The sequence below is a fragment of the Chaetomium tenue genome, assembly GCF_020726465.1.
Source record: "Chaetomium tenue strain MPI-SDFR-AT-0079 chromosome Unknown F5144scaffold_3, whole genome shotgun sequence".
Taxonomy (NCBI): Eukaryota; Fungi; Ascomycota; class Sordariomycetes; order Sordariales; family Chaetomiaceae; genus Chaetomium; species Chaetomium tenue.
This window is the reverse complement of record NW_027117331.1, coordinates 886,971-914,739: the sequence shown is the minus strand read 5'-3', so window position 1 is coordinate 914,739 and position 27,769 is coordinate 886,971. Positions and strand designations below refer to the sequence as shown.

Sequence of the window (27,769 nt, the reverse complement as noted above, 5' to 3'; positions counted from 1 at the left end):
GCCGCCTCCCTCTTCTGTCAAGGGAATCTGGAACCTGGAATCTGGCCGAGTTCCATATCGTGACATACCTACCCAGTCTGTTCCATTTCCACTTCATGGACTCTCGAGAACAATAACTGTTTCCGAGACTCGCCACGAACACAAATGCTGACTCGGCCACTAACAAGGTTTTGTTTTGTTAGCCACCGGAACTGAGCAGCTGCGAACCACGCGCTTCAGGTTCAGGGACCTCATTTAGCGGGTAACAACCGCCGCGCAGCGCAAACCCCCCCGGCGAGGTCGCCCACCACACCACACACAAACCTACTGTTCAACTCCCGTCGCCAGCAACTTCTTCCACCCTTTCTCGCCCCAACTTGGAAGCCCTCCCTCGGCTTCTCTTTTGCATTCCCATTCCCAAAATATCCTGTTCACCACGACTATTTCTATCGCGGTCAACGAGTCAACGAAAGAGCGATCATGTCGACGCCGACAACTGCGACGGCAACGTTGCCTCACTACAGTCCGCACCATTTCCGCTACCAACACCACCCTCACCAGTCGTATCCCCAGCCAAACTCGTCATCTTACTGTCCACCGAACCCAATTCTCCCGCCTACCACCCGCTTGGCGTATCCGTCTCCAGGCTACTCTACCGCGAGCCACTCTACCGCGAGCCACTCGTCAGGAAATGGAGTAGCTGCCGTGCCGTCGGGCCACGCGAGAGTCGCACCGCACGAACCAGCCGAGCAGACGTCGAGACTTAATCACCTCTATCCAGCTATGGGCACGGCAGCTTCGCAGGCCCAGCCTCTAGCGGAGCCGCAACCTCCCCGCAAGAAACGCCGGTCGAAGGGACCGGACTGGAAGGCCTTCTACAAGAATGGCCTGCCTGAAGAGATCATCGTGATTGATGACACGCCGGAGCCCGAGCGTGCGAATGCACCGACCACCGCCGTGCAGACCCTCGCGAGCGGTCGCTCGCATGTCGTAACAAATGGTGGTGCACCCGGATCCTCGGCCAAGAAGCGAAAACGAGACGACGAGCCCACGCCGTACGATCCCGTCCATCACAGTGCCGCTCTCGGCTCCCATACCCCCAGCAAGTCCACTGCCGCAAGCGACCGGACAAACTCGGCAATTCACACGACAGCAGCGACATCACTGGGGTCGCTCTCATCAAATGGCCAGTATGAGTACGATGCAGCACAATCCGGCCAGAAGCGGAAGAGGACAACCCGCCAGCAGATCGCAAACGAAGCGAGGCGTCGCGAGGCTGCGATATATACCGATGCCCTCGCCCACTACCGGCCACCACCCAACCCCCCGAAGAAGGCCCGTGATGTGCACATCAAAGTCGTGGCGGATGTGAGTCGTCTGCTTCTCCCATGTCATGCTTGCATAGGCGGCTAACCAGCAATCTAGCCCCCCCATAGCAAAAACATCCGTGTCGATGATGACGATGGTCACTACATCGTCGTCCCCGACAATGACCTGACTGAACGATGTAAGTGTCCGCTCCGCTATTCATGAATCGCCTTGAACTGACCGATTTCGCTCGTAGATCAAATGGTCAAGCTGCTCGGACAAGGCACGTTCGGCAAGGTCGTACAAGCAAGAGATAAGGTGTCAGAAAAGCTGGTCGCTATCAAAATCATCCGTTCGGTGCAAAAGTACCGCGAAGCGAGTAAGATCGAACTTCGGGTACTGGAGACCCTCAGAGCCAATGACGAGGAGAACCGGAACCGCTGCATTCACTTTCGAGACTGCTTCGACTACCGCGGGCATATCTGCATCGTCATGGATCTGCTCGGACAGAGCGTGTTCGACTTTCTTAAGAGCAACAGTTTCGTGCCCTTCCCGAACAGCCAGATCCAGAACTTCGCCCGACAACTACTCACCAGTGTCGCTTGTAAGGAGGCCCCGCTCGGACGAACCGTATTTAAGGAGGGACGTGAACTGACTCGGACTAGTTCTGCATGACCTCAACCTGATCCACACAGACTTGAAGCCGGAGAACATTCTCCTGTGCCACAACGAGTACCAGACCTTCACGTACAATAGGAAGATACCGTCGGCTAGTACCAACAACAGCAACCGCCAAGCCAACCAAAGAAAGGTACTGCTGGACACGGAGATCCGACTGATCGATTTCGGCTCGGCAACCTTCCAAGACGAATATCACTCGTCAGTTGTGTCGACCCGCCACTACCGCGCGCCCGAAATCATCCTCGGGCTTGGGTGGTCGTACCCTTGCGATATTTGGAGTATCGGATGCATACTGGTCGAGTTCTTCACCGGCGATGCCCTCTTCCAGACGCACGATAACCTCGAGCATCTGGCTATGATGGAAGCAGTCGTCGACGCCAAGATCGATTCGTCTCTCGTCCACCAGGTCAACAGGATGACGAGGAACGGCGGGAACCCCGCCTCCAAGTGCGTATACAACGCCCCACAAACGATCGGACCAAGAAGGCTAATATGTGGCAGATATTTCAAGCGCCTCAAACTCGACTATCCCATGCCCGATACCACACGGGCATCGCGGAGATTTGTCAAAGCCATGAAGAAGCTACCGGTTGGTGCTAACTCTCTTAGTTATCATCATCACTGGCGACTGAAAACCTTGCAGGAGATCATCCCCTCAAACACGAAATTCTTGCAGCAGTTTCTCGATCTCCTCCAGAAGATATTCGTCTACGATCCCGCGCGCCGCATCACAGCAAAGCAGGCTCTGCAACATCCCTGGTTCCGCGAAGTTGCGCATCCTGATGACGGGACCGAAGCGGCGCGAATCCGCGCCGACAAGTTGAGGATGCGGGAGCGAGAGCTGTCCGGCGCCAGTCATGGCCCCGTAGAGGAACGATCGGTGAGGAGGTAATAGGAAAAAAGGCGAGGGGCGTTAGTTTTTACGCAACCAAATACCGTCCGGTAACGGTAGAGCGGGGAGTTTTACGAAGCCATGTCCCCCTCAAATTAGGTATATGATACTCCTCTCCATGTGGACCCACCGCCTGCTTCTCATGGGGTTTGCGGTGGCCGTGATATCAGAGGAGATAGGAAAGGGGCTTTCTGCATTTTATTCGTTATACACCACATCTCGCTTTTCGTTGGCGGGTCATCATAATGAGTCAGGGGACGATGGGCGTTGATGCGAGGTTCAGAGGAATGTGCTCTCATACCCAGGATTCCTTGAGCGGGAAGCGGCGGCTGGATTTATATATAGGCGTGAAACTTGACACTGCTTTCTATTCGATGAGCGATATTGTTTGCTAGCCGATTCGCGCCCATGAGACGGGAGCTTTCTCAGTTCGAAGAGCCGCACACATTACGCGTCGGATTTTGAGTTCGGATATGGTTCGTCTCCCTTTAGGCTCTTGCCCGGCGGTTATTTGTCGCTAACTTGTGTAGTCAGGCCACTCCGGAACGAGAACCGTTAAGGTACCTTACTTACAGCCACTGTTCAACCTGTGGCAACACGGTGCTTGCTGTTCTTTTTTCGTCTTTGGAACAGGGCAAGTTTACTCGCCATTGGGAGACCTTACATGTTCAAGCTGGGAGTCTCTGTTTGAAGTGAACACTGACAATGAAACACCAACAACACGGACGCTAGTTCTTTGTGTTAGGGGGGTATATCACAACCCCAGCACCTTCGAAGGCATCTTTTTAAGATCTATCTCCCCAAGCTCGAGTACCCCTGAGTTCCGCAACCCCAGAGACTTTTACCACCACGAATCGAATCGAATCGAATCGACACCGAACCAAGCCACTCGGCCTCGTTCAGCTACTCAGCCTCCTCCTCGCTCAACACTCACTCAACAACACGCATTCCACCCAAAACAACAATGGCACCCAGCAAAACCACATCCTTCACACCCCCCAACATCGCCGACGACGCCGCCGTCGACTACGACTACGACCCGATCCTCCACCTCAGCCGAAAGACCCTCCAACAAATCGCCAACCTCCTCTACTTCGCCTCGGCGCCCCCCGCACCCCCTCACCACACATCCCCCTCCACCACCACCACCACCACCTCCACCACCCCCACCACCACCTCCCCCTCCACCATCTACGGCCCCCCCAACCCCTCCTCCTCCACGACCCCCAAACCCCACCAACCCATCCTCAAAACCACCACCACCGCCACCCTACCCCCGCCCTGGCTCACCGCCCAGCACGACGCCGTCGACGCGCTCGCCAAAGCGGACCCGCACGGCCCGCTGCTCGCGCGCCGCCACCCGGCCGTGCGCGCCGTGCGCCGCCTGCTGCCGCTGTATCGGCGCGACCCGTGGGGGCTGTGCCGTGCGCATGAGGGGCTGGAGGGGGAGGTGGTGGGGGGGTTGTTGAGGCTGGTGAAGGTGGAGGTGGGGGTGCGGTGTGATGTGGTAAGGTGTTGGGGGGGGTTGAGGGGGAGGGGGGGTGGTGGAAGGGGGGAGAGGGGGGAGGGGGTTGAGGGGGATGGTGTTGGTGCCGGGAGTGGGGATGGGGTTTCTGGGGAGGGGGGTCAGGATGAGGACGGGGAGGGGTTGGCGAGGAGGACGAGGATGAGGTGGATGGTGCAGGTTTTGAGTGGCGTGGGGAGTCTGTTCTTGGACGAGGAGGATTTCGGGCGGTATTTTGGCGACGGGGTGCGGCCTGAGTGTTGGTTTGAGAAGGTCGAGAGTGGCTGCCCGGCGTGCGTGCTGGCGGTGGTGGGTGGCAGGCAGGAGGTGTTGATGGCGCTGAGGGCGAATTTGAAGGGGAGGGCCAAGAACAGGGAGCCGAGGTTGTTGGGGCTGGTGGAGGCTTGGATGGCCATGTTTGGGTGGCATGAGGAGCGGGAGATGAGGGCGCAGAGTGACGCGCTAGCTGAGGAGGTGAACGAGGTCAGGCAGTGGATGCATGACCGGAAAGTTAGGAAGAGGGAGGAGAGGGCGGCAAGGGGGGAACCCGAGGACCGGAGAAAGCCCCCGGGGGAACTCCCGTCGGGAACCAAGTTCATTGATGGCGTGCCTATGCCTAGTCATAGGATGCTGGGCCGCGTTCGGCAACATCGTAGTAGCAGAGACCGCGGTGGATCGCCGACGGAAAACAAGGCCGTGGACGACGGTGTATCAACGCCGCGCTCTCACCAGCCAGCCGACGGCCACCAGCATCACGATAGTATTATCTACCAAGCCCCAACAACGACCGCGGGTTGGTCAAGAAGGGTAGTGGATACTGCACCCCCGTTGAATGGTACGGTTTGGCACCAAGAAAGTTGGACCTCGATTATTTCGTCGCGAACCACTTCCCCTATTACACCTGTTACACCCGTTACACCGTCTTCCTATACCCCCTCTTCCGTTTATTTCACCCCTTCCTCCTCCCAGCCCCATCTAAACCCTTCCATCCCCAAGCCCAACTTCGCCCCTCCCCCTCCCCCTCCCGGCCCCTACCTAACCCCCTCCACCTCCAACCCTTGGTTCAAACACGCCTCGTCTAACCGTGACGCCAACACTCCCACCCCCCCTCCCCCCAGCCTTTCCATCTTCACCGCTGCCAGCTTCGACTCGGCTGGTGCCTATTTCCCACCCCGCAACGACTGGCACAACAACAGGGAGGGCAGCAGGGTCCAGGGCTCTTCCCGCACGCAGCGGCAGAGCGGGGACGAGGAGGGCCATCCGTCGACTAAGACCATGTGGGCCGGCTTCTATGAGGCTCGAGGTTTTTGAGTGGCTGATGATCTGGTGCGTGTGGTATGGGTGGGAGTGACAAGGGGAGGTCGTTTGTTCGACAATGTTCTGCGCTCAATATGAAAGAAAGTAAGTATTGTAGCGATTGTAGGGAACAAGGAAGAGGTTGCCACTTGTCGTAGGCGCCGCTTTATGGTGGCTTACCGTCTGCCTACCTACGGCTCTTAGCCACTGCATCTCGGTTATGAGCAGGAGGTAATTAGCAAGCAAGGCCTTGCCCTCAGCTGGGTACAAACCTGAGGTAGACCCTAGGAATCTCCATGTAGGTACTAGGCCATTTTTGAATATGTATTGCTTTCATAATCTACATTTTATCTATTGTCATTCTTGAATGTCCACTTTCCGTGATATAGACATTTGACAGTGACGAAGCACGCTAGACATGTGAATGTAAGAGCATTTAGAGCTAGAGCGGTAATTGTTTGTTTAAATGTTGAGATAGATACATAGATAGACATGGCTAAAAAAGCCTCCTATGGTACAGCGGAGAACACCAGTATTTTAGAACCAAGTCCACCGACCCATACATTGAAGCTTCTTCGTTGCAGCCAGACAGGGTATTTCCCAGCTGTGTCTATGACATCTATGCAATGCACCACCTATGCCACCCAGCCTACTATACAACCTTTCCCTCTTTCTATCATCATCATCTATCATCATATCATACACCCCCCTCCTCCGCATCCGCGCGCTCCTCCTCCTTCAACAACTCCCTCAGCGCCGGCAGGAACAACCCCGCCTGCTTAAACTCCCCCAACCTCACCTGCATCATATCAAACGCAAACAGCATATCCACATCCCGCCCGCCATCCGTCTCCAGCGCCTTCTCGTCCACAACCGGCAGCTTGGGGTAGCGCTGGGAGAAGTGGGTGAGGAGGATGCGGCGGGCCTCCATCATGCGGCCGACGTCGAGGGCCTCGGACAGGGTGGAGTGCTTCTTGGCGAGGGCGTCCCCCCCGAGCTCGTCCTCGAAGGTGCACTCGTGCAGCAGCAGGTGGGCGCCGCGGCCGAGCTCCGCGAAGGGCCGCGAGGGCCGGCAGTCGCCCGAGTAGGCCAGCTTGAGGCCCGTGTCCGGGAAGGTGAGCACGACCGCGGTGGCTTCGTAGCAGTGGTCGACGAAGCAGGCTTCGATTTGGGGGAGCGGGAGGGTTTGGGGGTCGAAGTCGGCGGGGAAGGTGGGCGGGGCGTGGCGGCCTGGGAGGGGGTTGCCTGGGGAGCGGAGGGTGATGGGGACGATGCGCTCCGGGCTGAGGTCTTGGACTTGGTGGAACTCGCGGATGAAGTCCTGGTATTTTTGCGTGGAGATGAGCGCGAGCTTGTTGCCCTCGGGGGCGACCTCGCGCCAACGGGACATGACGCTGATGGTGCCGAGGTGGTGGTCGGCGTGGGCGTGGCTGATGTAGATGGCGCGGAGGTCCCGGAGGATGTCATCGGCGGCTTCGTAGCCGAAGGCGCGGCGGAGCTGACCGAGCGTGTTCTCGCCACAGTCGAGGATGTAGTTGCCCCAGCCGGGGACGCGGATCAACGTGGCCGACACGTTGCGGTATTTGGATGGCATGGCTGAGCCGGTGCCCAGCGGTACGATTTCGGTCTCCGGGCTCGGCAGGTCCTGCTGCAAGCTTTCGACCTCTGCAAGGAAGTCCGGCTCGGAAACAGCCTTTTGGGCAACCCTGGCTAGCTTCATGACCTGCGGCGTGTAGGTTGCCAGCTCCCAGAGGGGCCTTTTAGTGTCCATCGGTGGGACGACAAGGTCGGTGAGGAACGAGGGTTTCGGAGCAAGCTGATATTTGAGGCCTGCGCGGGCAAGCTCGGCGACAGATTCTAACTCTTGACCAAGTTCGGACGTCGGTTGGGAGTCAAACACGGGGAGCGGAAACCTGTCTCTATCGATACTGTTCATCTTGATGAGTTGGGACATAGGGGACTCGAGGGCCGGGACATTGGGACACACGGCGCTGCCGAGCACGATGTGTTTGGCTGATGACAGCGCCTTGATGAATTGCGACACCCCCGGGCTTTCGAGGGTGATACCATCGGAAAGGATCCAGTACACGGTATCGATCCCCTGCATGATCTCGGCGTTCGACCATTCATGGCGGTTGAGCAGATCATCGATCAGATCCTGGGATGTAAGGTCGATAACGGCAAAACCGCGACCTTCAATCTGCTCACCCATGACCATATTGGGAGTGACAACGGCCCCGTCTTTCCCAGGCACGGATTCGCCCTTCGTGAGCTTCTTGAAATCGGTCTTCTGGACACCGAGACTGATAGCCGCATTGACGTCGAACTTGCCTCGCCGCGGATGACACTTCACGATATAACACATGGACTGCTTGGACGGTTTTGTGGACGGGAGTTCGGGAATCTGAGAGGCCGGCCAGGGCATCCGGACGAGGACCTTGGTGTTGGGAGCCTCGGATGCCGGGGGGCCGGCGTAAGCTTCTATATGACCCTGGGCGTTCCTGACGAAAATCTTGGCCGGTAACTGCACGTCCGCAAGCTTCATCTCGCGCAGGGTATCGAGCTTCCACTTGGAACAGAACATGTCGTTGACGACGGCTTCTCTGATATTTTGATCCGCCTCCTCTGCGGCCAGGTTTCCGTGCGAGTCGGATGACGAGCTCAACTTCTGCTTCTTAGGCGAGCTCTGCCCGGAGGGGCGGGCAGTTGGCTTCTCTTTCGACAACGGGATGGACCACACGCGGATATTCTCATCTTCGTAGTCAGGGTCGTCCTTCCCTTCCAGTTCGGCGCGGGGGTCGACCTGCAGCTCCCTGGTGTGGACGGGGAGGGCCTTCCGAAGAATAAAGCGGCGAGCTGAGGCCAGCAGGTGCACCAGGTTCTTCCCACCATGTATATTCAAATGAGGGGGACTCGATTTATCCTTTTCCTTCTCCTTCTTTCCCTTGCTGCGGAGCTTCTCGTTGGTCAGGTCAATGTCGGCGGCGGACGCGGCCTTGAGGTCGGCGAGGGTAAGGATCATGCCGAGCAGGCCACCGGTAGCCTCCCAGTTGATGCATCCCGTAAGGAAGACATCTTGAATTTTTGCGAGCGACACCTTGCGCTGGACCATGGTGCGCTGCGACCCTTCGGCTATGCGACCAAAGAGATACCGGCGATTGTCGAAATGGAGCATGAGGCACCCCCCCGGCGTGTCAGCCGTAGGGGTGCTCAGGATCTGGACGTAGCACAGCATGCCGCTCGGTCGAGGGAGGATGGTGATGGCGGGGTGAGGACCCTGGAACCGGCGGGAGGGGACGAGGACAAAGCGAGGGGCCCTCGGCCTACTGGATTCGATGGGTCGGGGGGTGGAACCAGGGAACAACGATCTGGGGACGATGGTCGTGGTCGATTGGCAAAGCTGAGGTGATGGGTTTGTAGCTTGGAGTTTGGCGAGGGTGCGAAAGGAGCAGGACTGGAGGAGAAAGAATGCAGGCGGCGAGGAGGGGAGGTTCAGCGGCAGCGATGGGGTTGGCACTTTTTGGAGTTTGCACGAGACCCGCACGATGTTTGCCTTTGCGGTTGCATACATCTAGGGAACCGGCGCCTCCGCACGCACCGCTTTGAATTGCCCGTCCGAGGGGTGCCCTGGATTTCATAGGTTCTGTTCGTAGACGGAGGCGAGGCTTTGGCCGGTGACTCAACCCCGATCTGCTGGTTACCTATACTCAGCACAGACGAAGCACAACACCATGCTCGGCTTTCCCTCGTTTCTTAGCGGTTGAAACCCACTGGGCTTTTTTTTCTGCTGGCTAATTGCGGGTCCTCAAAGGCGGCTTCTTGATATGGTAGGCGGTGAGGGCCACTTACTCGTAGAATTATCTGGGGGTTAGGGTTGAAGGTGTGATGCCCACCAGCATTGCTACTGAATGCCCATGTGAATAATTCTTTGCGCTGCAATGACTCTTGAAGGAATGGAATGGCACTAATTTGAAGCCCATACACTCGAGTCTTATCCTCTTAATAACACCTATCTACCCCCGTGGTATATGCGTGTATTCCATCCGTCCCAACGTACCCCCCCCCGCCTGAGTTACCCCTTACCCCCCCTCTTGATACCACAGTCCTCATTTATCAAAGTCCATTATCCTCATCGCATCTCTCACAATACCCTCAGCCTCAGCAATGACGTCGTCGCCTTTCCTCCAAGTATACAACTTCACCCCTTGCTTATCGAGTGTCTCGTGGGCCATTGCCAGCCTCTGCAACCATAAAGCCACCTTCTTGTTGACAGCCGCTGTTGCCGCCGCGCCGTTTGGCGGTGTCGCTGTTTCGGAGATGCTAGTTGGGTATCCGCCAGACACGTTCGGGAGTGGCTCCATTTCCGGCACGTCCGAGTTGAGATAGCCGCTACTGCGCGGGTTCTGTGGGTTCTGTACCATCGGGGCAGTCCCCCGGCGGCGGGGTGGTGGTGGCGGTGGCGGTGTTGGTTTTGAAGTGATTGGAGATGTGCCGGCAGAGGTACGTGGCCGGAGGGGTAGCCCTGGGCTAATATCAGGCCCAGTAGGGGTACTTCGTTGGCTGTTGGTGCTGGCATCGGAGGGTGTGCTCCGTAACGCAGCCGGTTTGACTGGCCGCCGTGGCGGTGGTTTCCGTGATGGCGTATCGGAGCTCGGAGTGCTGAGATTTGCTAGGTCCTGGAGACTCCCAGTTCTAGACGAACTTGTCGGTTCGGGTTCGTCAAAGTCGATGAGCGTTCCCATGATCGGCCCTGAGCTGGCGGGCGGGGCTGTCGCCCGGGGAGGTAGTTGTGGCCTCCTCTCAAGCTCGTCACTGGCTGACTGTGCCCCTGGCCGGGCTCTACTGCTTCCCTGTCTGTTCCGTTGCCCCGAATCTATGCTGTACGAGGAATCGAAAAACCCTGTTTGCTCTGGAGTGGTGACATCGCGGACGAAGACCGCCAGGATGCGGCCGGGGTTGGCCACGGCAAGCTCGGTATAAACCTCCAAGTCTGCCTCCCCGCTATCGCCAACGAGTATGAACTTCCGTTCCGGGAAATCCCTGATAATGGCCTCCAGTGTCCCCTTCTTTCGCTCCGCAACCGGTTCAAAAATACCCTGAAGCATACCGCTATAGTGTTTCAGGTGCATCGACCCCTGGGGCAAACCGGCTGTGTGGAGAAAGGTGGCTAGGACCGGGTATAGCTGCCACGGGCTGTTGGAACAGTAATGCATCTTGACGCCCATATCGTGCATCGTGTGGTACCATTCCCTGACCCCGTCGACCGTCAAGTCGGCCAGGTCGCGCACCAAAGCGTTTCTGAAAATCTCGCGGGCGCCCATCGAGATGTTGGAGTGCTTGATCGTGTCGTCGACGTCGCTGATCAGGCTGACTCCTTTGGAGCCGGTGATCTCGACAGGCTTTGTGGTCGAAATGCTCTCGTTCGCAATGACTCTGACATCCGTTGGAACAAATTCGAGGGCAACGCGGGTGTTGAAGTGTCCGGAATCGTCGGTCATGACCGTGTGAGACCGTGACTGTTCCTCGTTGTAGAAGAATATGGTGATAGGGAGTTGCACTAATGGCGTTGTCATGAAAGGTCCGAGGCGGGCCATGAGATTCGCGTTGGCCACTGCGAGTTCGGCTTCTGTCATGTCCGTCTGCGACATCGTGGGTGTCCTCCCTGATAAGGTAGGTGACGTTGGCGCTGACCTAGAAATGGGGTTGCTTCCTTTCAGACCGCCCGGAGCCTCGCTGTATCCTCCTCTGTTTGCGACCTCTTTCTCGTCTTGCCCGCGTTTCTCGATCTCTTGAGCCTCCCGTGCAATTCTTTGCTCTTCCTTCATCTCTTCGTACTGTTCGTGAGAGCTCTCAGCAGAATCGGATTGTACCGTAGGCGCCGGAATCCCACTCAGCCTCCTCGCGAGACCGACCAGCATACGGTTCCGTCGGGTCATCGGGCCCTTGCTGGGCATGTAAATCCACCCCCTCACATCCACATCCACCACGGCCTTTTCATCCTCCGCCCTCGCCCACTCCTGTTTCCAATAGTCTTCCTCACTCACGCCCATCTGCGCCGCGTTCGCAGCCTGGAACGACTGTCCCGGCGGCAGCCCGCCGCGCTCACCAAACTCCCTCACATGCTTCTTCGCATACGTCGGAAACAGCACCATCTGCTCATGTCCCTTCGTGATAATGGAAACCTCCGGAAACGCCCCCGGAATCGAAACCTGCGCGCCCGTCATATCCACCCCCCTAATCCTCGTATTATTATACTGCTCCTTCAACTCGCTCGCGGCGGCCACCCCCGCACGGTATACACTCCCCGCCACCGCAGCGAGCTTCTTCCGCCGCGACCCTCGCTCACCAGGCGGCGTGGAAGCCCCCGACCCAAGCCCCGTCCCGTACGACCCGTACGCACTATACCCATACCCACCACCGCCGCTCCCACCGCCGCCGCCATATTGACTCTGCATCGCCGTGCGCGCGGCGCGACCTCCCAGCGCAGGCGCTGCCCCGCCGCTGCGCTCCGCAGAGGAACCGGACCCTTCTTTCCCAGCTGACACCACCCCCTTATTACCCTGCCCAAGCCTCTGGCCAAGCCAACGCCAACGGCCCTTCACCAACCCAGCCCCAGCAACAACCGCAACTCTATTCCTGTCCCTACGCTCGCGCCTGCGCCGCTGGCGCTCGACAATAAAGCGGTAGATGCGGCTCTGCAGGCCGCGCTTGTAGCGCGGGAGGGTGTCGAGGCGGAAGCGCAGCAGGCGGTCGCGGTAGCGCTGCGGGAAGAGGGCGCCGAGGAGGGAGGAGGAGGGGGCGCTGTAGTGGTGGTGGTGCGGGAGAGGGCGCGGGTGGGGGTTTGGGGGTTGTGGTTGTTGTTGCTGCGGTCGTGGGTGGTGTGGGAAATGGGGGTTCGTCGCGCGTGCTGCTGAGAGGGGGAGGCGCTTGGGTCGGAGGTGGGGGGGTAGGGGTGGTGGTTTGAGGGGAGCCACTGTTGATGTTGAGGTTTGTTTGTTCCCCCGGGGAGGGAGGGGAGGGTGTGGTGGTAGTTTTTGGTTTTTCGAGAGGTGAGTTCGGTTTAGCTTTGGTGGGGAGAGAAAGGTTGGGATGTGCTTGAAGGATTGCTGGCGAGCTTGGCTGGATTCCAATTGTAAACCTCGTGTCTACCTTACCTGATATCTTGGATTAGGTAGGCGCCAATGTGGAAGATTTGAAGCAAACAATTGATCATAAGAGAAAACTTGAAAGTAAGCTCCTAGGATTATTTTGCGTCTGAACTAGGAATGCGCAAAGCTGTTCCCCAGTTCTTGCCCCTGGCTATGCCTTACGTCACCCGCTAACGCTGACTGGGGGGGCGAGTGATACATACAGGGTGTGGTTATGGACTCGAATACAGCCTCGAAAGGAACAATGCAACTGGCCAAACTTCGGCACGAAACAATACAATACACGTGTAATCTGTACTATCTGGATATCACTAACGATTACCTCCTCCCCTTCCGCCCTGCTGGCGCTTTTGTCTTGGGCTTCGTGACTTTCTTCAGATTCAGCACCGCCCCCTTTCCGTCTCTCTCCGCCCGCCCCTTTTTCCACCCAGTCGACTTGCTCTCGCTCCTCTCTGCCTTGGAGTCGAGCTTCTTCTTGTCTTTGTTGCTGAGTCTGCCCGCGCCCTTCTTCTTCATCGCGTCTCGGACGCCGTTGAGCTCGGCCCGCCCAAGCTCCTTGGCTTTCTTCTTGTCCTCTTGTGTCTCGAACCATGTCCTCTTCGGTCGCGCGTGGATCTCCTCTTCGTGCTTGATCAGGTTCTCGCCCTTCTTGACCTGCATCTCGATCTGAGCCAGCTGTTTCTCCTCCTTCTCCTCCTGCAGGATCTCGTCAATCTCATCGTCCATCTCATCAATCTGATCCTGCCACTTATCCGCATCCGCTGGGTCAATGACTCGGCTGATGATCTTGGCGCCTTGCGTTTTGCCAGCCCTGACAGCAGCCTTCACGACCTTGCGGTCCGGTTCCGCCGCCAATGTGATGGCAACACCGCTACGACCAGCACGAGCCGTACGACCGACACGATGGACGTAAATGTCCAGAGATTGCGGTGCTTCGTAGTTGATGACGGTATCGATTCCCTTGATATCCAAACCACGGGACGCAAGATCAGTGGCAAGCAGATAGTTTACTTTGCCGTCCCTGAACGCTTCGACGCTGGCAATGCGCTAGAATTTGTTAGCATCATGGTGTCGCCGTTGGTGAGAGGAGCAGGGGCCATACCTGAGCCTGGTTCATGCTTCCGTGAAGCTCTGTGCTCGAAAGTCCCAGCAAGCCGAAGATAATACGGGTCCGGTGAGCAGTCCTCTTCTGTCTGAAGAAGATAATGACTCGTTCGTGGTACAGCGTCTTGCAGATATGGGCCAAATACCCCATGCGCTTCTCCTCGCGACCCGGCCGCAGCCGCACAAACTCCTGCGCTAGGGTAACGGCAGTTTGCTTCTGGGAGTCAACCATAATCCGAGCGGGCTTGTTGAGGCCGACCCTAATCAGTTTGTCGACTGTCGACGTCATGGTGGCGGAGAACAGCATCGTCTGGCGTGACTTGGGCAGCGTCGTCAGGATCTCGTTCAACTCGTCCGCGAAACCGTCCTCGAGCATTCTGTCGGCCTCATCGAGTACCAAAATCTCGACCGTCTCAACAGCAAAGCTCGCCGAGTTCCGCATGTGATCGATGAAACGACCAGGCGTGGCAATGACCACATCCGGTCTTAGGCGCAGCTCGCCCTCTTGGACCTTCAAGCTGAGACCACCAACAGCAAGACAGAACTTGATGTCGGTGTGGCTGGCCAGTTTGGTAGCCACGGAGTGACACTGGATCGCCAATTCACGGGTGGGCGTCAGGACCACAACTCGTGTGGTTGGTACTTTCTTCGGTCGGTACAGCAGCCGTTCCAGAATAGGGACCACGAAGGCGGCCGTCTTGCCGGAACCCGTGACAGCGCCACCAACAACGTCCTTGCCCATCAACGCAATCGGGATCGTCTTGGCCTGAATAGGGGTCGGTTTTGTGAAGCCAACTGAAGTGAGACCCCTGAGAATAGGCCTTGACAGCGACATCCCTTGGAATGAGGACAACCCGCCCTTCTTGCCAACATTTTCGGTCTCCTCTGGGGCGGCGAAGAACTCCTTTCGCCTCGCCTCCTCTTCGGCGTCTTCTTCGTCGTCGTCCTCGGAGGCTTCGTCGTCGGGATGTTGCACAGGCGTAGCCACGGAATCATTGTCCGACGCGGCCTCATCGTCATCTTCGCCTTCCTGCCCTTCCTCGCCCGCACTTCCCTCGCCATCTCCCATCTCCTCATCTTCTGGTTCTTCATCGCCCTTCTCCTCCTCCTCCTCATCGACATCAGACCCGACCCCCATCCCAAACCCATCCTCAGCCAGCACCTCATCATCCAAATCCAAACCCACCTCCCCCATATCCTCAACCTCCACCTCCTCCTCCTCCACCTTATCCGCCCCCTTCTCCTTCTTCTTCTCCCTCCGCCTCCGAATAATCTCATCCAGATCCACCCCACTCTTCACCTCCTGCCCAGCAGCACCACCAGCACCCACCACACCCTTCTTCGCATTCTCAAACCCCCACCCCTCCTCATCAAACCCGCTCAGCCCATCCTCACCCCCACCGCCCGCCACAAACTCAAAGTCCGAGTCCATCGCCCCATCATCCGCATCATTGGCACCCCACAGACCAGTCACCTCCTCCTCCTCTTCTTCTTGTTCATCCCCATCCTCACCACCCGCGGCGGTCTTGTTTCCCTTCTTCCCCTTCTTCTCCTTCTTATTCTTCTTCCCCTTCACCGCCCCCGCGGCGGCCGTCTTAGCCTTCTTACTCGGCCGAGCGGCAAGAACAGCTTCTTCTTCCTCGAGAATGTCGGGCTCGTCGTTGTCCGAGATGGTGTGGATGAAGTCGTCGTCGGGGAGCGACTTGCGCTTTTGTGAGGGCGCCATCTTGGGGGGAGCAATTGCACGGCTGTGGTTGTTAGTACAATGCCGGTGGGGTTGGGGTGTGGTTTTTGTGGTGGTTTTGCAAGTCGCAAAGCTGGCTTGAAGGGAATGGTAGGGTGATTTTTTTTGGGGGATGTAGAGGCCGCTGGAACTTTTTCTGCCGGGCGGTGAAGGGGCCTGGTTTGGCAGCTAGTGGGTTGTTCGGTGGGTTTGGCGGCCGAGATGCCCGCTGTGGGGTCGATTGATCGCCTGTGGACCGGTTGGATTGCAGATGGAATTTATTACATACAGGTGCTGGGGGCTCCTCCTTCAGCCCTGCCTCGTTGGAATGACACCCTTGCGGCATCCTTCATCCATACATACATCCATACCAGCTCCGTCATACCGGCTCCTTCATATCGGCTCCTCCACCTCGGCTCCTTCGTACCGATTCCTTCGTACAGGCATTTCTTCCATCTACGAACATGCGGGCCGAAGCCGCCCGCCGAACAGGGCAGGAGGTGAGGTAGGTGTACGTACCTTTTTAAGATGCAATGGGAGATCTCTTACTACGTAGATTGAATGGTTGGAGTGCTGTCCAATATTTCCCCAGTTACTCATTTAATTCTTGGTTAAGGTCATGGTATATCTTCACGGAAGGGCTCAGTTGCGGTAGAGAGGGTTCCAAGAGAACAGTTGAAGACTTGTAAAGTTCTTTTGAGTGAAGCACTATCCAAAATCCAGACCATTGCCGTCCGGAGAAAAGCGTCACCAGTTGTATAGGTAGTTAAAATGTAGCTCGCAGAAATCCCCAACGCCGTGCCAATGGTATAATGCTCCACCTCTTTCCAGTCAGTCCAGGTATATCCCGACCCGTTCCATGCCGCGGTGCCGTGTTGACTTTTGCCTCCCTGTCAGATCCATCCTCCTCCATTCCATGCTCGTAGGTCGGTAGTAGTAGTAGTAGTAGTAGTAGTAGTAGTAGTAGGTATTAGGTAAAAAAGGGGGTTGCAGAAGAGTGTGTGTGTGTGAAGATACCTCTCCAAAAACGGTCCACGACCCATCACCAACGTCACCTCGCTCCCTCACCCAGATCAAACTCTTCCACATCCCCATCCCCCTCCCTCCTCTCGCGCCTCGCATTGGCGGCCCTTGCCCTCGCCTTCGCCTCCCTCAACCTCATAATCTCCACATCATCCAACAAAAACTTCTGCTCATCAATCTCCCGCCCCTGATGCGGCCCACTTCCACTTCCACTCGCACCACCACCGTTATACGCCCCATGCGGCTGATACGGCCGGAACGGCAGCTGGGGCGCGTGCTGGAGCGCAGCACCGGGCAGTTCGTACTCGACGATATCCGAGGTGTAGTGGTAGAAGCCGTCCTTGGTGGGGGGCAGCTCGGCCTGGGCCTGGGGCTCGGCCAGCTTGCGGACCGCGCCCTTCTCCATGGCCTCGAAATCCTCGGTCGTCGCGTACGGCGGGAGCGGGCCCATGGACGCTCCGAGCAGGGGGGAGTCGGCCTCCCACGAGAATTGCCGCTCGTGCGAGCCGGCCGAGGCGGAGGAGGCTTCTTGGATGCGTCGGTTGACGATGGACTCGTCGGGTGGGACGGTCGGGGATACGACGAGCGGGGTGGGGGTTACCCGGTTGGGACCGTAAGAGACGACGATGGGGATGGCGGCTTGTTGGCGCGGCGGGGAGGGCTTGGAGTCGGGCGTGGGCGTGGACATGGGGAGAGGTGCTGGGGGCGGGATGCTGTAGTTGGAGTAGTCGGCGTACTCGGAAGAGGGGAGGGGCATCATGGGTACGTGGCCCGGTAGTTGTTCGATGCCGCCGGGGGTTATTGGGGTAGTGACCGGGTGGATGTTCAGTCGCGGGGTAATTCGGGGTGTGAGGGTGGGTGTGACGGGATTGGGGCCATACGATACGACCGTCGGCGCTGAGGGTTGAAGTTGAGACTTGAGCCGCGCCGCTGTAAGCTCCTCTCGTTCGATGCTGCGCTCGTGCGTCCAGAATCCGCCGGACTGCGAGTGGGTGGGCGACTGTGTCGTCGTGGGGGAGTGCGAGTGGGTAGAGTGTGTTTGCGAAGCAGAATGGAGTGAGCGTACGTCTTCGTAGCCCATCGAGCCAGGGAAGCCGTCGAATACTGGTTGTATGGGGCAGAGCGGCTCATCCGAACTCCCAGACGTTTCTGACAAGGCACCCCCCCGCTTCTTCTCCGCCCCTTTCCTCCCCCGGCGGCCGTGGTCGAACATGGTGCCGGATACTTCAGCATCTGGTGTGCGGCGCCGGCGCCTAAAGTACAAAAAGGACGCCATGGCACCGATGGCGATGCAGATGAGCGCGACTCCGACCCCTAGGGCTGCTTTGGCTCCTGTGCTAAAGCTTTCTTCCCGAGCGTCAGGCTTCTTGGAGTCCACGTCGGCGGCAGTGCGAGCTGCCAAGGGGGGTGTCGTCGAGAAGGGCTGTAGGCGGGACGGCTTTGGCGCGTCGTTGGCCGAATAATCGTCCGTGTTGCGCTGGTCGGCAGACAGGACAAACGTCTCGCTGGTCTGTCGGCAGTCACCAGCAAGGGAGCCGAGCTCGAACCAACAAGGATCGTCGGACAAAAACGTTAGAGTAACGGTGGCGCTCCCGTTGAACGGATCGACATTGTTGTCTCTGAACTCTAGAAAGGGGAGGGTCAGTTAGTGCGATTGCTTTTGAGGAATGTTTGCGGAAGCACGCAATGAATGATGGCCAGCAGCGGCGAGCCGCTCGCTTGCGAGATAAGGAGAGAGAGAGTGCTGCGGCAGGAGGAGACTGGGTGGGTTCGAGTGCAACTTGGCGACCCAGAAGGTGGAGGAAAGGAACGGCACTGACTCTGTGTTGCCCGCCCGGTCGCGCCGCACCAACACGACAGTGTGGGATGGGCGAGGTTGGAACGGTAGGTGATGTTGATGGTGTCGAGGTGGTGAAGGGTGAGTTCTGGCGTTGGAAACGAAAACTCGGCTTCACAGTTTGCGCTCGCGACTCCGGCGGCGCTCGTCAGCAGACTCGGGATGGCTAGGGAAGCGATGGGTAGGGTCTGGCGGCGCCGGCTGTTCCGCAGAGTCACAGTAGCCGTTCGTTTCGCCGTCGCCATAGCCGCGGCAGAGCGAGAGAGGCGGGATTTCGTCTCAGGGAGACATGGACTCGCTCCAGACCATCACAGATGGTGTGAGTTGTTCAGGACTTCAGATGAGACACAGGACAAACAACGAAACGGTTGGGATGGAAGTGTGAGCGGCAGAACTGTCTGGCACGCGGGATGAGTGGATCGACGGGGTCAATGGAACAAAAGCTCCAGCGATGCGCAGTCCCTGGCGAGCCTGGTGCGAACGGGCGCGGTGCGGGAAGAGGAGGGCGATGGGCTGAAGGGGGGCCGGGGGCCGGGATTGGACAGCCAGACGAACAGCTGGAGCGCCCCTTTGGTGTTCGGTGTTGGTACTCGAGAGACCCCGAGACCCGCTCCTGCATGAACGCCCATCCTGGGACCCATGCATGCTTGTCTCCCTTGTCTCCCTTGTCTCCCTTGTCTCCCTTGTCTCCATCCAACACCGTCCCAGCAAAGCCGACTAGCCGGTTGTCCAGCCCTCGATCTCATGCGCAGCAACGGCAAAGCATCTTTTCTGCCCTATAGGTGCCATTCCCCTGCCGGTCGATGGGTCGCCCTCTTTCGTCGACGGCACTCCTCATGCAGCTTTGGCTCTCCTGCGTTTCTGCACTGCGTTTCTGCGCCGCGGCGATGCGGCGATGCTGCGGTCTGCCCCGTCCTCGGTGCCAAATCCGCTAGTTAACTACTTGTACTACTTGTAGAGTCAGCCCTGCGTTCAATGCTCGGTGGCTCTGGCGGCTATTCGTGCAATCGCGTCTGGGGGTGGCGTCGAGTTGAAGATGTGGATGTGTCTGGCTGGCGTTGCATTGCCCGTGTCAGGCACTCTGTCGCCATCTCTCGGCCTCTTTTCGGCCCCCGCACTAACTCGTTAACCCAGCCCAGGACCAAAACCACAATTGCGCATTCCTCTTTCGTCTTGTGCGTGAGCTAGGCGAAACCACTCCTCAACATCGAGGTCAAGATACGTACGCAGGACTGGATCTGATGCGATTGCGCGATAATCATCTTTTTATGCAGCGATCGGATTGTCAAAACATTCCATTGTCGACGACCACATCAAACTTTCTTGGTTGACCGTCCGTTGCCATTGCTCGCGCAGCCCACCTGCACTGGCTTCCACCAGTGCTTCCCAATTCGACTTCGCCTGCTCCATAATTAGCGCGCTAGCCTGAGGCGCATGGCGTCAAGGAGCGGTTGGTGATTGGTGAACTGGTCCGCGCACCGCCAAGGTTTGTTTCACTTTTCCTCGCATCTGCAACCAGAACAGGCAAGTTGGGTTGTGGTGCAGAAGCCCTGGGTTTTTGATCGAATCTGGAAGAATGCCGGTGCCAGCCAACAAAAAGTTTGGAGAAAAGTCAACTTCTTTTCGACAGCGGCAGAGCGGGTGCTGAGCGACACCAATCTGGCCCCCAAATGTCATTATCCATCGCAAATTTTGCGCTGCGGGGCTGTTCGGAACTGCGGCCCCGTCGAGTGTCACGTCACACGGATGGATCGCATCGCTTGAGCAAAAGTCGGTCGCTGTCGAGGCTGAGCATTGCCGGAAATGATCTGATGGTTCTGGCTGGGTCTGGCACGCCGCGGGACGGGCAATTCAGGAAAGTTCTGAGTAAGAAGTGAAAAAGGGCTTTGTGCCACGGTTGAGGCACGGCTCACAAGAACAACGTGGTGGTCATGGAATGATCGGGTCGAGCCGACTCGGCTCGTTCAACCATGAAACTGACTAGTGCGGCATGCAGTGCGGCATGTAGTTGACGGGTGCTATCGCAGCTCTCTTGGACCACAACTACTCTCGCCAAAGGAGTAACTTGGCGTATAGTTGCATGGCTATCCTTCAGCAACCGGTTCGGTTTCTATCCAACTACACTAGGAACAGCAACTTAGAGAGTGAGCCGGGAGCCTCGCTCAACGGCACCCACCTTCATGGATTGTAACTCCATATTTCAAGATTTCGCGCTTGGAATAGTGTGTCTGTCTCGAAGAATGGGCTATCAGCAATGTGTTGCTCAAGTTCTGTTTCCAGGGACCCAAACTCACCCGATTCTGGTCCCGGTGACCCCGAGGAGCCTTCCATCTGGAGGTTGATGATGCTACCGTCATCGTCAGCTTCTCATCCTCAAGCATACCCTCATGCCTCGTCCGATCAAACTAATAACAAACAAGCAAAAAGAAAAACTCACAGATACATAGCCTTCCCTACGAACCCCCGCCCATACTGCGTCTCAACCACCTGCCCATCCATCGAGAACCGCACGCTCACATCCTTCCCATTCACATCCCTCACCTCACACAGAATCTTATGAAACTCCCCCGGACTCGGATACGCCACATCGCGCGCCCTGACCTGCGACGACGTATTAAACGTATTAAACGAGATCTTGCCGCTACCCTTCCACTCCGCCATATCCACCTCAGGCGGCCAGCCCTCAACGGCAGTCAACCAAAACGCCGGCCAGGTGCCCCGGGCCGTGGTGGCGCGGAACTCGCCCGCAAAGTCGTACCCGCCGCCCGGCGACACATTGAAGTGCTCCTTGGCGTGCACCGCCCCGGAGAGGTAGCGGATGGCGATCTGCTGGCCGCCGTGGGAGGCCGGTTTCTCGCCGTTGGCGCGCCGCGCCGTGAGGGTGAGCACGCCGTTGGAGAGGGTAGCTTGGGACTTGGCCATGCGCGCCGCGCCGTTGTGGTCGCTGCCCCAGGGGTAGAGGTAGTTCCAGTCGGTGTCGAAGTCGGATTGGGAGTTGAAGGACGTGTTGGGGATCATGATGTGCTTGGCTAGGGCGGCGGGGAGGGAGGGGGCCAGCAGCAGGGCTGCGAGGTAGGTTGCGAGGGTCGCCATTGTGGTTGGGTTTGAGGGACTCGGCTGCCTGATCAAACGCGAGTCGTGAAAGAATCTGTGAGGGCAATGGGGTGTTATGGGAAGCACGTTATATAACAGGTCGCCATACCGGGAGGCCGGCTATAAAGATCTGCATCTTATTCGAGGAAGATTTGGGGCGTTAAGGGGTGATGGCATGCTGCTTCACTGCTGGTTAATCTATTCGAGAACAACCCCCTACCGCCTTGGGGTAAAGCCCGATGTCCGGAAACTGTCCATCCGCCGCGAGATGGAGAGCTTCAGGAAAACTTGGAGCAATTCCAGTACATGGTAAACTACCTACACATGTCCTAGGCCATTTTTAATTCACAAGGCGAGTATATTCTTCAGGGTGTGGTGTCATTGTTGACCCTGGTTACGACTCACGAGGTATCAATTTACTTATTCATTCAAAAGCAATCCTTCACTCCAACATTTCCATCGCTAATCTGACCAAGAAGTGCTTGTTTTTGACTTTTAAATGCCCGATCCTAGCGGCGCCGGATCTTTCCGTATGATGACGAAGTTCCAACCATGCACGAGCGGCAGTTGATGCCGGTTGGGAGTCCGGGCTTGGCATATCCTGCGTCCACCCCGGCCCGGTGGGTTCGGGGAAAGGCCGAGTGTTTCGGAGGTTGCTGCATTGGTGGCTGAGGAATGCTGGTCTTGAGTCAAGCAAGACTCCATTCTCCAATTATCTTTTTTCATGGTGCCGTTGAAACGGGTCTTGCTAACCCGAGCCCACAGCCGGCAGCCGTTCCGCAATCCGTTACCCGACGGCAAGCGCTCTCGCCGGGTTGCCCCTCCCCCACCTTCGGCCTTCGCTTCTACTGCCGGGGGCACTCTTATCACCAAATATTTACTTGACGCCCTCCCCAACTTCACATATGAAGCAAATTAAGAAACTTCTAGGTCTCAAGTCCAACCCCATCACCAACCCCAAATTCTACACCAGCAAACGCCCCCTCAACAACACCGCCAAAATGGCAGCCGAAAAGACCGCGGCGTGGGAGAAGTCGATCCAGCGCAACCCCCACCCCGACTTCAAGAAAGTCGAAGCCTCCCGCCCCCCCTTCGACCCCTCCACCACACTCACCTACACGCAAACCCCCTCCCCCACCTGGCAATTCGGCTCCGGCGCCAACTCCACCACCCCCCCAGAGGACGCCACCAAAAAGCACATCTCGATCGACCCGTACGAAGCGGACCGCCCGGCAGGCTTCAACTACAAGCTCCTCATCTCGGCCATCATCCCGCGGCCCATCGCCTTCCTGTCCACCCGCTCCGCCGACGGCGCGACCACCAACCTCGCCGTGTTCAGTTACTTCCAGGTGATCGGGCACGACCCGCCGCTGTTCGTGGTGGGGTTCGCGTCGGCGCTGGAGGCCGGCCGCGCCAAGGACTCGCTGCGCAACCTGCACGAGCGCGGGGAGTGCGTGATTAATATGGTCGGGGAGGGGTTTGTCGAGGCGGCGAATAGTACCAGTATTAATGCGCCGTATGGGGTCAGTGAGTGGGATGTGAGCGGGTTGACGCCGGTGTATGATTGTGAGACGGTGGGGTGTGCAAGGGTGAAGGAGGCGGTGTTTTCAATTGAGGGGAAGTTGGAGAGTGTGAGGGAGTTTGAGAGTAGGGCGACGCCGGGGAAGGTGACGGCTACGTTGGCGGTTATTGAGGGGACTAGGTTCTGGGCGAGGGAGGATGCGGTGAATGAGGAGAGGAATCTTATTGATACGAAGGTGAGTTTGAAGAAGTCTTGGGTTGTGAGAGATATGGAGTGATGCTTACTTAATATGTGTGTTGCAGGTGTTGAAGCCGATCAGCAGGTTGGGGGGGATCACATATGGCCGGCAGACGGAAGCATATGAGCTACCAAGGCCGGACTTTGAGAAGGATCTGGGTGGTATGGAGGGTGCGAAGAAGCTGGAGAAGAAACATGTTCCCAACTGAAGGTTAAGATGCGGAAAGGTCGAGTCGTAGTACTGGTTGGCCGTGTTTCAAATCCGTAGAAATAGAAATAGACAACGGCAATAATGTGTGATGGCTTATTCAAGGACCCTGAACTGCAGTTCCTCAGGCGGTAAAATCATGGCTTCCTCTTGTTTCCCCAAGAAGTGCCTCAAAGGTGCTAGAATAAAAAGTAAAAAGGAGCGTTTCGAAACTAAGGAAACATGCACTGCAAGGTTTCGAACTCAGAGTACTTACCAGCAAGAGGGAGAGCGAACTACGAGGGTAACCGCGTTGCTATTGCAAGTGTTTACCAAACTGTAAGCCATCCACTTACTGATTGTGCTGTCAATTACACCACGCCCCATGTTTCAGTTGTTCCTTACTCTCCCTAAAAGTGCATTAAATAGTCGCTGGCATTTTTGGATACGAGCAGGCTATCTCTGGGCTTCGAATGTTAACCCATCCTTGAACTCATTTATCCACGCCTGCTCCCTTCGGCTTCCATTCCTGATTCAATTTTTGTTTTCTTTCTTGACCTCGCAATCTTCACTTCCCCGTACAATGTATCTCCCCTATTGCTATGTCCTAAGGTCCGCATCCAATTTCACAGCCCTAAACTTCGCAAATTGCCTATACATACACCCACCTATTACGCGTCCCACATAGGTAGGTATACAAACCCAACTCAACAACTCGAATCCCTCCAAAGGCGATCCTATATAACCTCACCCGTCTATATGTTCCCCCCTATCATGTCACACAAACCATCACTGCCACCATTCCGCTCGCAACGCCAGAATGTAAACAACCCCCGGGTATCCTTAACCCCGGCCACCACCCCCAACCGCCACCTCAGTATCAAACACAACCTACACCCAAAAAAGCGAAAAAAAAACCAAGACAAGCACCAAACCCAACCACCAAAACTGACACAGAGAAACAAACAAACCCCTAAAAATAATACCCCTCCCCCTTCCGACTAACCACAAACTCCACCCCCAGCCTCCCCCCCCTCTCATGCTCCCGCAGCTCCTCCAGTATGACCTCACCCGGCGGCGGCCCGTCCACCATGGTCTCCTTGACGTGCATGACAACAACCTTCAAGCCGCGCAGGGCATTACGTAGTGAGGAGGACGACGACGGCGACGACGACGGTGGAACAGCGGAAAGGAGGGGGACGGATGTGGGAGCCTCTGGCGGTTCTTGGTCTTGTTGTGTTGGTATGTGGGGGGTGGGGATGGTGAGGGGGGATAGGGCGGGGAGGTGGTCGGGGTGTATTGGTGGGGGTGGTGGTGGTGGCGGGTGTTGTTGATCGTCCCCGCTGCTGATGGATCGGGGGCTGGACTCGGAGGTGATGGCGCTGCGGAGGGGGTGGGCGGGGAGCGGGTTGAGGGTTTTGGGGAGGAAGAGGTCCTGGGTGTGGTCGAAGCTTGAGGCGCGCGACACGGAGCTGGTGGTGGAGTCGACGCCGCGGCGGGGGTCGAGGCTGCGTGGGGAGAGGGGGGTGTCGATGTGGCGGGGGGTTCCTGGCTGCGAGGTGCTTTTGCGCTTGGCTTGGGAGGCCGCGTCGCTGACGACGCGCTTGCGCTTCTTTTCGCCGCCGCTAGTGCTGCTGGCCCTTTTGTTGGCTTGCCGCGCGGCGACAACCTCCTCGGCGAGGGCGGTCATCTCCTCGTAGATGAATCGTGGTGTGAGATGGCCGAACAGACGTTCCACGCTCCGTGAGTCGTCGTAGCTGCACTCGATGAAGATGGCAGAGAGTTTTCCAGCGGCAATCTTGGGTGCCGCTTCCTGCCAGACCTGCCTGTTGCGTGGTGATAAACTGATGCTGTCCGGCTCGACGTCGCCAAAGATGAGAATCTCGCGCCCTGTGGATATGTCTCGAATGAAATAGACCGAGCTGTCGTAAACACAGACCGACTCGTCAACCGGCGGCGCCCCCGAAAAGGAACTGCCGCGTCTTCCACCGGAAGAAGCCTGGAGGCGTTCGTGCTGCTGCAGGATAGCGCCAATGTTGGTGGGTAAGGATGTGTGCGGTGGGAGGTTGCGAGCAGGAGACGGCATGCTCTGCACGGGCCCAAGCCCTGTTGACGAGGCGTCGAAGCTGCCGTGGCGGGTACTGCTGCTGCCGCGATGGCTGTGCCTTTCGATGCAGTGACCGTGACTGACGCTCCATACTTTGACGGCGAGACCGCCGCAAACCTCAAGATAGCCCTTCCCTTCCCCCTCGCCAAGGGCGGGGGAGCCACCCTCAACTAGACGCATGTAGGTTACTAACCCGGCGCCATTGTTTTCGTCGCTGAGGTTTGGCCATATAACGTTGTTAAAGATGTGTGTCTTAAGAGCAGTGATGGTGCTCGGCAGTCCCGCCACGCGCTTGGGTCGAGTGCCCGGTAAGCCGGCCGTGTTTACGACAAAGCCGGCGATGTGGTCGAGATGAGGGTGGGTGATTAGATAGGTTTCTATCAAACTTTTGTGAATTTGTGCAGCGTTCGCCTCTGCTGTGGTATTGTGAACCTCGAGCCCGGCGAAGGGGCCTGTGGTGAGGGTATGAGGGAGTGGCGGGCCATCGGGCTGCCCCAAGCTGGCCGGCTGTGTTTCCTCTAAAATCGTTTTTATGGCACTGAGATGGACGCCGGCGTCGACAGCGACAAGCGAGCCTCTGGCCCAGCCTGTCGCAACCGAACGCACAAGAAAGGCGGTCACATTATTTTCTAAGGGTCCTCCACCAGCGCCCTGGGGATAGGTTAGTCAAGTTGCAATAAGCACATTATGAGGGTTGTTTCAAGTCTGAGAAAGCCTGCCGGTTTCGAAGCGACCCAACTCTGGGTAGGTACCGAAGCCACTTTCTGGGTAACCGGTCTGACGGTAAAGATGACGACTGCCGTGTCTCGGCCCGGCAGAGCCTTTGTTCTACAACTTCAACTTGGAAGCTTGGTACGGAAAGTGGGATCTGGAGTTTGCTTCTCGGGAACTGCCCAGCCGCGGGAAGAACAAGGAAACCTTTGCAGGCGTTATCTCGGCCCAGGGCCCCGGAGAGACAAAGTAGCGGCGGGTGGTGTTCCGAGACGCTCCATGAACGCCGCGCTTCGGTTTAGGGAATCGCTTTGTTTCATGTAGTCCGTCGGAGGGAAGCTAACAAAGAAATGGGGAGTCTAAAAAAGCAAGGAAAAAGAAAGACACGCGGGATTCCGGGCCTAGCGCGGCCCTGGGTACCGGCACCGGGCATCGATGCTGGCCGGACATTGCCGGCTCCGGGTCGGCTCCACCACCCGGGTTGACGGTGTCGCCAGCACCAATTCCACGGCCAACGCTTGAATTAATAGGGGGTATTCTCGGCTAGCACTGGCTGCGGAGAAGGGAAGGTGCCATTACTCAAACATTGAGCAGCGGCCTGAGTCGTCGAAATGAAGGACTTGGGGTAGGTAGATGTGAGCCCGTGAGATGCAAAAGTGTTAACTCACCAAGACAATGACCTGCAGCGCAGGCGCATCGCCGGCCGCCTCGCTTGTCGCAGCAGCAGCGGTCGCCGCGCCAAGCGCTGCTCCGTTGGAGCCTCCTCCCATCACACAGCCTTTTTTTCGCTAACAGAATTGTCGGAAACGGGGATGACGATAACTGGTTGGGGCCCCCCAATACTGGGCGGCGCTGACGGGAGGTAGTTCCGCAGCGATTCCTAATGGCGGGTAGCTGTGGTCTCACGACAAGCGAGCTGGATGATGCTGCCGTGTAACTTGGTAGGGGATGCGGTCAGATCTGTGAGATTCCGTTATCGAAACGAAAGGGGCCGAAGCAGGAATCCGATGGGGGCTCAGCCTCGAGTCTGGCCGACGAACGGGAATGCAGGGTCACCCTGCACACACTGCAGGGAAGCCGGGATGTGTGCGGTACCGACAAATGACCGTTTTGAGCCGCGCTCAATAAATGAATGGATGAATGAATGAATGGCCTTGTTGATGTCGGTGTCCGGGGCTTGGGTCGATAGCAGGGAGATGGAGCGAGATAACTAACTGGTCATGTAGTTACGCGGCAACTTGTTCTGGGGAATTTGCTTGTTCTATATAGGTACGTATCGAGAGGCCGCATTCCGGGTCAGTCAAAGCGCGGCCGGCTTTTCTTTGCTGGGCGCCTTCTTTTGTCCAGCCTCCTGGGTTCGAGTCGCTGCAAGGCAACGGCAAAGTCTTCTCGACTCCCTGGAGCGGAGCCACTGCAG

General features: G+C 57.5%; 8 protein-coding genes across 8 annotated transcripts; 3 read left to right on the top strand and 5 right to left on the bottom strand.

The window, feature by feature from the left end:
* Positions 1-762: 762 nt before the first annotated feature.
* On the top strand, positions 763-2,860 carry F5144DRAFT_591342 (kinase-like domain-containing protein; the record flags this gene model as incomplete). The annotated part of the gene is made up of 5 exons (XM_066790261.1): positions 763-1,347; positions 1,405-1,486; positions 1,544-1,933; positions 1,983-2,415; positions 2,470-2,860. 5 exons carry the CDS (start codon positions 763-765, stop codon positions 2,858-2,860), a joined length of 1,881 nt encoding a protein of 626 aa, XP_066644350.1.
* A 964-nt stretch (positions 2,861-3,824) lies between these two features.
* F5144DRAFT_546212 (uncharacterized protein) lies at positions 3,825-5,675 on the top strand (the record flags this gene model as incomplete). Its single annotated transcript, XM_066787401.1, has 3 exons — positions 3,825-4,367; positions 4,545-5,161; positions 5,483-5,675. 3 exons carry the CDS (start codon positions 3,825-3,827, stop codon positions 5,673-5,675), a joined length of 1,353 nt encoding a protein of 450 aa, XP_066644349.1.
* A 426-nt stretch (positions 5,676-6,101) lies between these two features.
* Positions 6,102-9,420, bottom strand: F5144DRAFT_566178 (uncharacterized protein). The gene has a single exon (XM_066788542.1). It carries the CDS (start codon positions 9,229-9,231, stop codon positions 6,358-6,360), a length of 2,874 nt encoding a protein of 957 aa, XP_066644348.1. The 5' UTR covers positions 9,232-9,420; the 3' UTR covers positions 6,102-6,357.
* A 179-nt stretch (positions 9,421-9,599) lies between these two features.
* On the bottom strand, positions 9,600-15,638 carry F5144DRAFT_619513 (uncharacterized protein; the record flags this gene model as incomplete). The annotated part of the gene is made up of 6 exons (XM_066791975.1): positions 9,600-11,558; positions 12,267-12,461; positions 13,131-13,836; positions 13,911-14,017; positions 14,059-14,981; positions 15,045-15,638. 6 exons carry the CDS (start codon positions 15,636-15,638, stop codon positions 9,767-9,769), a joined length of 4,317 nt encoding a protein of 1,438 aa, XP_066644347.1. The 3' UTR covers positions 9,600-9,766.
* A 1,048-nt stretch (positions 15,639-16,686) lies between these two features.
* F5144DRAFT_591339 (uncharacterized protein) lies at positions 16,687-18,740 on the bottom strand (the record flags this gene model as incomplete). Its single annotated transcript, XM_066790260.1, has 2 exons — positions 16,687-18,284; positions 18,479-18,740. The coding sequence occupies 2 exons, from the start codon at positions 18,738-18,740 to the stop codon at positions 16,687-16,689; spliced, it is 1,860 nt and encodes a 619-aa protein (XP_066644346.1).
* Positions 18,741-20,928: 2,188 nt separating this feature from the next.
* Positions 20,929-21,588, bottom strand: F5144DRAFT_600826 (concanavalin A-like lectin/glucanase domain-containing protein; the record flags this gene model as incomplete). Its single annotated transcript, XM_066791097.1, has 1 exon — positions 20,929-21,588. The coding sequence occupies one exon, from the start codon at positions 21,586-21,588 to the stop codon at positions 20,929-20,931; it is 660 nt and encodes a 219-aa protein (XP_066644345.1).
* A 552-nt stretch (positions 21,589-22,140) lies between these two features.
* F5144DRAFT_486553 (uncharacterized protein) lies at positions 22,141-23,556 on the top strand (the record flags this gene model as incomplete). Its single annotated transcript, XM_066785555.1, has 3 exons — positions 22,141-22,212; positions 22,509-23,345; positions 23,413-23,556. 3 exons carry the CDS (start codon positions 22,141-22,143, stop codon positions 23,554-23,556), a joined length of 1,053 nt encoding a protein of 350 aa, XP_066644344.1.
* Positions 23,557-23,832: 276 nt separating this feature from the next.
* Positions 23,833-27,596, bottom strand: F5144DRAFT_619510 (cAMP phosphodiesterases class-II-domain-containing protein). Its single transcript, XM_066791974.1, has 3 exons — positions 27,021-27,596; positions 24,902-26,292; positions 23,833-24,202 (listed from the first exon to the last, which is right to left on the bottom strand). Exons 1-3 carry the CDS (start codon positions 27,120-27,122, stop codon positions 24,187-24,189), a joined length of 1,509 nt encoding a protein of 502 aa, XP_066644343.1. The 5' UTR covers positions 27,123-27,596; the 3' UTR covers positions 23,833-24,186.
* Positions 27,597-27,769: the final 173 nt, after the last annotated feature.